The 10,135-nt window shown below is 43.1% G+C and overlaps 1 protein-coding gene across 1 annotated transcript; it reads right to left on the bottom strand.

The window, feature by feature from the left end:
• Positions 1-4,421: 4,421 nt before the first annotated feature.
• Positions 4,422-8,638, bottom strand: LOC119334615 (putative DNA glycosylase At3g47830). Its single transcript, XM_037607149.1, has 5 exons — positions 8,219-8,638; positions 7,916-8,116; positions 6,710-6,766; positions 6,366-6,613; positions 4,422-4,813 (listed from the first exon to the last, which is right to left on the bottom strand). Exons 1-4 carry the CDS (start codon positions 8,546-8,548, stop codon positions 6,371-6,373), a joined length of 831 nt encoding a protein of 276 aa, XP_037463046.1. The 5' UTR covers positions 8,549-8,638; the 3' UTR covers positions 4,422-4,813; positions 6,366-6,370.
• Positions 8,639-10,135: the final 1,497 nt, after the last annotated feature.

Genomic DNA, 10,135 nt, shown 5'->3' on the forward strand with positions numbered 1-10,135 from the left:
AACAGATTGCGTCATCCGATGACGGGTGGATGGACCCCACCACGGAGACCGCACACTCAGCCGCGATAGAGCCGAATACTGACTTCACCTCCTATGAGACCTGTGTTGCCGGACACTCGGATTCGTCCCCGGCCACAGACTCGGAACCAGCATCTCTGTCAGGAGAGTACTTGTTGGATCTTCGGGCAGTGGGGCCGGACAGTCGATCCGCTCCGCTGTCGCGACCCATTCCTGTCAAATAATGTGGAGGTTCAAATCCCTCACATAATTATACTAGGGAAAGAAATGCCTTATGAGATATAAGGAACTTACCGAATTAGCAGGGCGCTTGCGCTGAGTCCGCGGTCCTCGGTAAGAGGAGGTACCTCGGCGGACTTGAATAGCACCCTCCAGATGTCCTAGTGCGTCGTGTCAAACAGCTCTCGCAGCGTCTGGTGCCTTGCCGAGTCGAACTCCCACATATTGAATGCCCGTCTTTGACATGGGAGGATCCGGTGGAAGAGCATGACCTGGACCACGCTGACAAGCTTGATTTTCTTGCTTATCATGTTTTTAACACAGTTCTGGAGTCCGGTCAGCTCCACCGATGAACCCCAAGATAATCCCTTCTCTTTCCAGGAGGTGAGCCGCATGGGGATGCCGGATCGGAATATGGGGGTCGCCACCCAGTTGGTGTTGCGCGGCTCGGTGATGTAGAACCACCCCGATTGCCACCCCTTTATGGTCTCCACATAGGAGCCTTCGAGCCAGGTAACGTTGGGCATTTTGCCCACCATGGCGCCTCGGCACTCCGCTTGCTGGCCGACCACCACCTTCGGTTTAACATTGAAGTTCTTCAGCCACAGGCCGAAGTGGGGCTTGATGCGGAGGAAGGCCTCGCACACGACGATAAACACCGAGATGTTGAGGATGAAATTGGGGGCCAGATCATGGAAGTCCAGCCCCTAGTAGAACATGAGCCCGCGAACAAATGGGTAGAGGGGCAATCCCAGGCCGCGGACGAAATGGGTAAGGAATACAACCCTTTCGTGGGGCTCGGGGGTAGGAACGATCTGCCCCGCGCCTGGGAGCCTGTGCGCAATATCTGCGACCAGGTATCCGGCTTCCCGGAGCTTCGTGATGTTCTCGTCCGTAACGGAGGAGGCCATCCACTTGCCTCCCGCTTCGGACATGTTCGGAGTGTTTTTGCGGAGAATATGCGAACTTGGGCGCTGGAGCTCGAGTGCGCGAGAATGGATGGGCAGGGGAGAAGAAGGCGTGGGTAAAAAAAGAGGAGTCATTATCCCTTTATAAGGGCGGTAGAAACTGCGTGCCTCCCCACTTGCCTGGTAAAACTCGCTTATTCCCCAAGCGTCGTGGTTGATGGCGCGGTGGGGTTACCCATGCCCGTATTGATGAGGATCCCGGGATAAGAGGACACGATCTCTGCTTCGATAAGACGTGCTAAGAAAACCGCCTCGCAATTTGTGCAGTAGCTGGTTGAGAAAAACGGTTCGAATAATAACCGGGGCCATGGCGTGATGTCACGTTATGAAAAGTTGTCGGCACATTTGATTTGTGGAAATATTATACTCTCTACGGTGGTGTGTAGAATTTGTTTTGCGGAGCCGGACACTATCCTTGTATTCAAAATCTTCTATGGAGTATTCGAAGGAGGAACCCGCCTTGCAATGCCGAAGACAATCTGCGCGCCGGACTCATCCTCATTGAAGCCTGGTTCAGGGGCTACTGAGGGAGTCCTGGATTAGGGGGTCCTCGGACAGCCGGACTATATCCTTTGGCCGGACTGTTGGACTATGAAGATACAAGATTGAAGACTTCGTCCCATGTCCGAATGGGACTCTCCTTTGCGTGGAAGGCAAGCTTGGCGATTCAGATATGTAGATCTCCTCCCTTGTAATCGACTCTGTGTAACCCTAGCCCCTCCGGTGTCTATATAAACCGGAGGGTTTTAGTCCGTAGGACAACAACAATCATACCATAGGCAGGCTTCTAGGGTTTGGCCTCTCTGATCTCGTGGTAGATCAACTCTTGTAATACTTATATCATCAAGATCAATCAAGCAGGAAGTAGGGTATTACCTCCATCGAAAGTGCCCGAACCTACGTAAATATTGTGTCCCTGCCTCATGTTACCATCAGCTTTAGACGCACAGTTCGAAACCCTCTATCTAAGATCCACCGGTTTTGACACCGACATCAGACACACAAGTCCCCTCAAGGTCCATGTGGCTGGGAAAAGTGGGAAGTCAAAGGAGGGAGTTGGACTCAACTCCTAGTCCAACTCCTGCCCCTTGGTGCGCCAGCCCTAGGGCTTGGAGGGCTGGCCACCACGCCCCTCCACCTATTACTAATTTGATGGTTCTAGCTATTGTTGCCCTGGACGTCTTTTGCACGATTTTTCTTTCTATAGTTTGAAAGTAGAGACCAAGAAAATCAGTAGGACTACTTGTAGTATTACGTGTGGAGAGACCCCAATAGTTGGGCCACCAATCAATGGTAAGGACCTGGGTGACCGACCCTGGGGTTGGAGCTTAATACCCAAAACCAAATCAGAACAGCTACATGATCATTTATTGAGCAGGGATCGGGCATGTAGTGTTGTGTGCACAGAGGTTTCAACTTGCAAAAGCCCTCTATAAGGCTGGTCATAATGGGGAGTAACGTAGACTGATGTCATGCATATGATACTAGTCTAAATTATTATCTTCATAGTGCAAAATAACATAGTAGTAGTGTCATAGATTGCTTCATTTATTAGCTTATAGACTCATTTTACCTCGAAAAACACTATGTTACAGTAACATATTATGTTACCACAAATACCTCTTTTCTCATTAAATACTTGTCACATAAGCAAAATTGTCTTAGGATGTATTAAGTTACTACCTAAGTTATCCCCACTATGGCTAGCCTAAGCAGAAACGTTAACTGTCGACCGTCAACTAGAGCGACCCTTCTATCTCTTGTCGGATTCGTTTGCACGGATCCCAGCGCGGGTTTCTAGCCACGTCGGATCCCCTAACCGCGGGTTTCTAGCCACGTCGGATCCCCTAACCAGTTCGCTATAAGTGAACTCTATTTATTATAAGAAATGTCGAGATGCCATTTTTTATTAAGAGATGGCATTTTTTATTTATTTAAGAGATGGTATTTTTATATTAATAGATGATATTTTTATATTAAATATGGCATTTTATTATTATTAAGAGATGACATTTATTATTAAAGATGGCATTTTATTATTAAGAGATGGCATTGTTTATGATGGCATTTTAACCCATGGCATTTTTCGTTTTTTGGTCTATGGCAAAAAGTGTTCTCTATATTTGTTTTTGACACAGTACAAACGCAAACGCTCATATACACGCGCATACACTCACCCCTATGAACGCACACACACGTACACCATACCCCTATGAGCACCTCTGAGAGACTGAGCCGGCATATCATCTTGAAATTTACGAAGTCACCGTAGGCATCTTGTCGTCGACGGAAACGTCTTCTCCCACTGAATGTGCATTGCCAGAAATTCTGAAATAAATTCAGGAATAAATGTGAGCATGAAAATAAATCCAGGATTTAAACCCTGGTGGGCTGGGGATACCACAATCCCTCTAACCATCCAACCACAAGTTAGCATGGAAATTTTCATTTTTGTCAGATCATGGCATTTTATAATTTTGTTTTCTTGTTTATAAAAAAGTATGTTTTTAAAATCTCTTTTTTGAGTAAAAAATCTCTTCTTTTTGTGTATATAGGAAAAGTGCAATTGGGCCTGTAGGACTGGAAACCTAAGGGGAAGCTAAAGGGGCCTCTATGGGCTGGTTCGGTCGATCGCGGCCCTGTTCGCTGGTCGATCCACCAGCCATCGAACCAATGGGGATCGAACGCCAGATATTGCAGTCCTTATCAAAAGATTCGTAAGAAACAAACATCAGCAAGCACTTTACTGCTCAGTCCAGTTTCAGATAAATCTGTGATGTGACCACACTTCCTTCAGTCGATGCCATGCTCAACACTTGAAGCAAAGATCACACTCTATTCATGCGGCAGCCAAAGATGTCCTCCAAAGTGACCAAAGCACTCAACTTTCACATCAGATGTTCCCACCAAAGCAAGGCTCCCAGATCAGCCCACAAGAGTGCACTACAACCTAATCAAAGACTAAAAAGTGATGATGATCTAGTCCATAAAGTTCAAGCAAGAAGCAAACTGCCCACATCACGGGGGCAAGCATCCAAATGTCCAGTCAAGTGTCAAGATCAAGTGCCGACGGCAGAGTGGCCGAGTCCACATCCCTTTCAGGCTGGTGGGGTGGAGCAACTCATCCAGGTTGCGTTAGATGAATCTTTTCCGCGTCGTGAGCAAAGCGCTTGCTCTGAAAATCACAAGCCACCTCAACAGGCACAACAGGTCATGTGCATTGGAAAGTCGAGGGTACCATTATACACAACTGGATGGTTGCCATCTGAACGGCACAATTTGCCGATATGGCACACTAGGTAGCAGGTCGTTTGGCAATCGGCATTCTTCTAACCACTTCTAACAAATGACACTTTCAGCAAGTCATAGATCGCATCCTTCAGCTTCCCCTAAAAACTTCCTTACTGCCAGTAGGTAGAATGAGTTCACGAATATGGTATCTAGCCTGAAATCATACAGCTGGAAGGCCCCCTAACAACAATACAAGACGGGAACCTGAAATTGCCATTACATGTATGCAGGGCAAGACACCACTGCACATAAATCTTCCTGCCATTAGTGCTGTTGGGTTGTTGGGAGGTTACGACCTCTTCTGGAAACACCATTTCCTACACAGAAAAGTAGCATGTCAGCAATGACTGGTAGAATTATCACAACCTTTAGATAAAATAACATTCTGGAACACTCAATAACTTTGAATGCAAAGTTTGTTACTCTGAAACTAGTGATCGTTCTGTTCGGGAAAGCTATCGTTTTAGAAGTCATTCAAGATACCTACATTTTGATACATTTTGCTTTTCTGTTGAAGGACTCGATCATCAGCTATTAACATGCCAACATTAAGCACGAGTTCTTTTAGTGATCTCCTTTTGCTGCTAGTTGGCAACGGGTCATTTCTTCTTGATGTTTAATGATAGTTGGTGTCAGGTCTTTTCGAATGGCATTTAATTAGCACCACACACCTTTCACCTACTCTGGTTGATGTGATCATGATGGGCGTGGATGATGTTCCAAAGTATGTGGTTCCGGTTAGACGCCAGACGAAAGATATGCACGCAACTATTCAAAATGACACCAGCACAGCTGATACAATTCAGATCGTACCAGCGAATGAAGTGAGACCCACGTTCAGGACTCCATGCCAGTTTTTAACAGTGGGCAAAATTCAACTAAAGTTGAATTGAGCTCAGTTTCAACATACAAGTACTGTGTTATTTTTATTTCTTGGTTCAGCAGTATAGTACAGGTTCGTGTGATCTAATGTCAAGTGTCTTTTAGTTAGTACTAGTATGTGCGTGTGTTGCTAGTTACAAAAGTCAAAGTCTGAAATAGTAGTACTAATAATAGTCCGGTCAGCTTTTAGAGTCCAATTAGGATACGAGTCCTAGTCGTACAATTGTAACAGAATCAAGTGCCTGCGAGCACTATATATAGGGCCATCGGCCCGTGTACGGGGCAGTTTTTCTTTGGCTAGGTTATTTCCATCGATGGATAGATCGGCAACTGGGGTATCTCCAAGCCGCCGCTGAATATTTGTTGATAGCTATTGAGGCTTTGTGATTTTGGTCAGAGATTGATTCTAGAGTTTCAGTTTCTGCTGATCTGCCGAAGATCGTCCACGTACTTCTTCTCTCGGGTGTGCGTGTTGTTTTTGTGGCGATTGCATCTACAAGATCGTGAGCGCTACACCGTTTCAGGTGACACTGTACCGTGAAAGATTGGGAAAGTTATTAGCACCGTCGTTTTTCTTTCGACGGTCGCATCACTGGTATTGTACCACTCTTCTATCTTTGAAGGATGAGTATGGCTTTATCTTGTTTGAGTGCTGTCTTATAAGACTGTCCTATTTCACTGACACTAGCTTGCCTGAGTTCCTGCAACAGGGCAGTAGCTTGAGAAGTTTAATCTTCCACTCTGCCAAAATCCAGGATTTGCTTCCTCGCGTAGCATGTTTCAGTTATACATTTTTCTTACTTTAGGACTTGGCCCTTATTGAGTTTATTTTCAGTCTTGTAGGCATTCTGTACAGTTTATTTTAATATAGATTTATCAAGCAGTGTCATCCATCAAAGTTCTCCTTAAAAAAAAATTGTGTGGTGCACATTATATTTGGTATACAACATTTATAATATTGCTTTGAAACAAGAGAAAATAGCTTACCTTGGCTATTCCTGAATTTCTTCTTTGATAAAACAGTAGCTTGCTAAGGGACAAACAGCCTTGACATCCTTGGGTTTCTCGACTCCTAACTTTATCGTACACAATTGACAAAGCTTCCCATGAGTAACAAATAGACAATTCAAGTCAAACTTCAGATCATCAGGAATCTTATTATTCAGATGAATGTATGCTTTCTCCCTAGTAGCTGTTGGAGGAACCCAACCAATAGCCTTTGTAATGCGGAGTACCTATTGCAGAAATATGTGTTACCAGTTACCACGCATATGTAATGCACGTTAAAATAATGCCCAGAGATAACAGTTGACCAATAAAGATTCACGTACATGAGTATCTACTGGAAAGTCATCCTTTTGAAGATAGAACATCAGGACACATGCCACCTGTCATTACATGCATAATTATATGAATGCCATCAGTCAGATGCTTGATTACTCCAGCAGCCTCACATTATCCAAAAATCAAAGAACCAAAATAATAGGATAAAACAACTAATTAAACAGCATGCAGAAAGTTACATAAACATTTGCTATTACAAACCCTTCTTCATTTGTTCTGAACAAGGATGTCAGAATCACGATTCTGTTATACGATTCTACGACTTTACGATCCAAACTAAACCCTTCGATTCTACGATTCTGGTTCATAGAATCTAAGTTTCTACGATCCTGATAGTTAAGATTCTACAATTTGCTATCCTACCATCAGAGCTCCGATCCGATTCAGAATCATGATTTTGAGAACCTTGGTTCTGAACAAGTCTGTTTGAGTTCTGTTGTGCCACACAAACTATAAAAGGCTTAAATATTGATGAGATTTAGCAACCATTGTGCTCAATATGTGAAAACTTTAAAGAACCTCTATTTGGAAGGCTAAAATTGTAGTCGGTAGTGACACAGCATCAGTTAAGCACAAAGAAACACAAATCCATCAAGGCGACAAGCCTTAACACATTTGTTCTAATACCTCCAGCATACCACAAGAAGATGTATAACAGTATAAGATTTTGAGTTTTGCATACTCCATCCGTAAATTGGTGACATTTTGGACACTGAGATGGTCTCTAACATGCATCTCCGACCATTACTTTTTGTGGGTATATATGATAATAAAGTTATGAAGTTTTTTATTGTCAAAGTATTTTTCATGATAAACATAATGATACTATTTTCATCTTACCAATCTAAATATTGTTGATAAGTTACTAATCAAAGTTATAGAAGTTTGACTGTGCGATCGTTATGAGGTCATATGCATTTACAAACGGAAGTGACATCATAACATGAAAGTTAATCCGCTTAAGCACACCACATATTTGTAGTGTTTTGTTCAAAGGCTATAGTTCCGGTGATTAAGTACAGAATATCAAATAAAGCTACGAATAATCCGCTGACTTCTGATCAGTATTTCTTGACTCTCATGAGGCGCAGCCTTCTTACTTTACCATGAATTGCACTGAACTTCACATACCTCCATCAACCAGAACAGAAAGCTCATTGCAGTGAAACAACGAGAGAGATGTAGTAACTCACCGTCTTTGGCCCAATCCCTTTGAACTGCGAGAGCTCCCTCTTGACCTCATCCACGGACAGATCCCGCAGGTACTCAAGGCAAATGGCGCCCCTCTTCTCCCTCACGCCCCTAAGCATCGCCCGGATCCTCGCTGCCTTCGTCGCCGCCAGCCCCCCGCACCGGATGGCATCCTCCAGCCCCATCCCCTCCTCGTCGACCACCTTCAGAACGGAACAATGAAGATACTGTTATGGGCGAGGGGTTCTAGAAGCTTCAGGAAGGGGCCTAGTTAGCCATCGAGGACTCGCTGCTACAGTACCTACCTGGTCCCAGGAGGGGAAGGCGGCCTTGAGGGAGGCGAATGCGCGGCGGGAGATGGCGTCGGTGGTGTTCTGGGAGAGGAGGGTGGTGACGAGCCCGTCGAGGACGGTCGGACGCGGAGCCGGCTGGTCGCTCTCGTCCTCCGGCGAGAGGCCGAGGCGGAGGAGGCGGAAGGGCGCGAACTCGTCGGGGAAGCCATGGAAGGCGAGGAGGGCGTCGCGGACGGCCAGGCATTGAGCGGGGAAGGGGGCGGCGTGGCCATGGTAGGGCTCCAGCGGAGAGTCGCGCCTCGACGGCGGGGCCGGCAGCTTCCGCTTGGGCTTCCGGGTCATCTTACCGGCTGCGTCGTAGAGGCGGCGGTCGCCGGCGATGCGGGCGGTGGGGAAGGGCAAGTGGGTGAGCCAGTTGTGGGCTTCTAGCGAGATCCAGGCAAGCCTCGCCTGAAGCGAGGCCCAAGATGTGCCGGCCCAGGCGCGCGGGAGGCCACAGCCTCTCTTTTTTAGTTTATTTTTTTTACTTTTGTTTATACTTCCAAATATTCTAAATAAAAAATATGTTAACCAAGCATTTTAAAAATGTTAAATGTGTATAGAGAAAATTTTTCTCTTGGATACAAAAAAATACAAATGTGTATGGAAAAAGTGGATCATGTATTTAAAAAATGTTAATAAAGCATTTGAAAAAATGTTTAATTGTGTATTTGAAAAAATTCAGCATTTGAAAAATGTTAAATGTATATTTAAAAATGTTGATGATGTATTAATTAAATGTTGACCATGTATTCAAAACATGTTAATCTTGTATTTGAAAAATGTTAAGCTTTTATAGAAAAAATATTGACCTTGTATTAAAAAATGTTAATCTTGTATTTGAAAAAATATAAATAAAGCATTTGAACATGTTAAATGTTTCTAGAAATTTTTTGACCATTCATTAAAAAACTGTTAATCTTGTATTCCAAAAATGTCAATCAAGAATTTAAAAAATGTCAAAATGTGTAGAAAAAAAAGTTGACCATGTATTCAAAAAATGTTAATCTTGTATTAAAAAAATGTTAAATGTATAATAGATATATACCAAAAAATGCACAATGTGTATGAAAATGCAGACATCAAAAAATATGTTTTCACAGATGTTTATCAAGTATTTTAGATATGTTTAACGTGTGTAAAAAATGTTTTGGCTATCTATGTTTTTTTTAATATGTACTACAATAAAGTTAACATGTGTTGAACAAAAAAGAAAACGGATGAAAATCGACAAAAAGAATTAGCAAAAATAAAAGGCAGAGAAAAACAAGAGAAACAAAGAAATAAGCAAAGAAAACAAAAATATAACGAAGAATGATAGAAAACAGAAGAAACCCAGTGAAAAACAAAAGAAAATCAAATTTATAACTAAGTAAAAAGAAAAACCAAAGAAGAAAACGATGAAAACCAAAGAAATATGAAGGGAAAAATCTAAAAGCAAGTGAAAACCGATAAATAAGTGAAGAAACCAGTGAAAACAATAAAACCAGGGAAAAACAAAGGAAAAACAGAAAACCAGATAAAACTATTGAAGAAATAGACAAACCCGAAAGACAAAAACCAAAAAGGAAAAAACCAAAGTGAACTACCAAACGGAACGGATCAACACTGTGAGCGCACCGTGCGAGCAAATGAACGGGATGTCCATGTACTGTAGCAAGCAGGGGAAAATCTTCAGTGAACCGGGCATACATCTCGCTATAAGCGAGATATAGCCCTGGCGTTGTCCTAAGTCTAACATTTTCAAGTTTGACTAAATCTATAGATAAATATGCTACGCTCACATTTATAAATATAATGTTAAAATATTTTCATAATGAATCTATTGAAACAAATTTGGTGTTGCAGATGTTAATATATTTTATATAGGCTTGGTCAAACTTAATTATC

Source organism: Triticum dicoccoides, chromosome 7A, assembly GCF_002162155.2.
Source record: "Triticum dicoccoides isolate Atlit2015 ecotype Zavitan chromosome 7A, WEW_v2.0, whole genome shotgun sequence".
In the NCBI taxonomy this organism is placed as follows: Eukaryota; Viridiplantae; Streptophyta; class Magnoliopsida; order Poales; family Poaceae; genus Triticum; species Triticum dicoccoides.

Excerpts from the sequence above, each read along its gene's own strand:
- LOC119334615 (XM_037607149.1), bottom strand. The coding sequence starts at position 8,548 with ATGACCCGGAAGCCCAAGCGGAAGCTGCCGGCCCCGCCGTCGAGGCGC. Across the intron at positions 8,117-8,218 it reads CCTTCCCCTCCTGGGACCAG|GTGGTCGACGAGGAGGGGAT; the intron begins GTAGGTACTGTA and ends TCCGTTCTGAAG. Across the intron at positions 6,767-7,915 it reads AAGGGATTGGGCCAAAGACG|GTGGCATGTGTCCTGATGTT; the intron begins GTGAGTTACTAC and ends ATGTAATGACAG.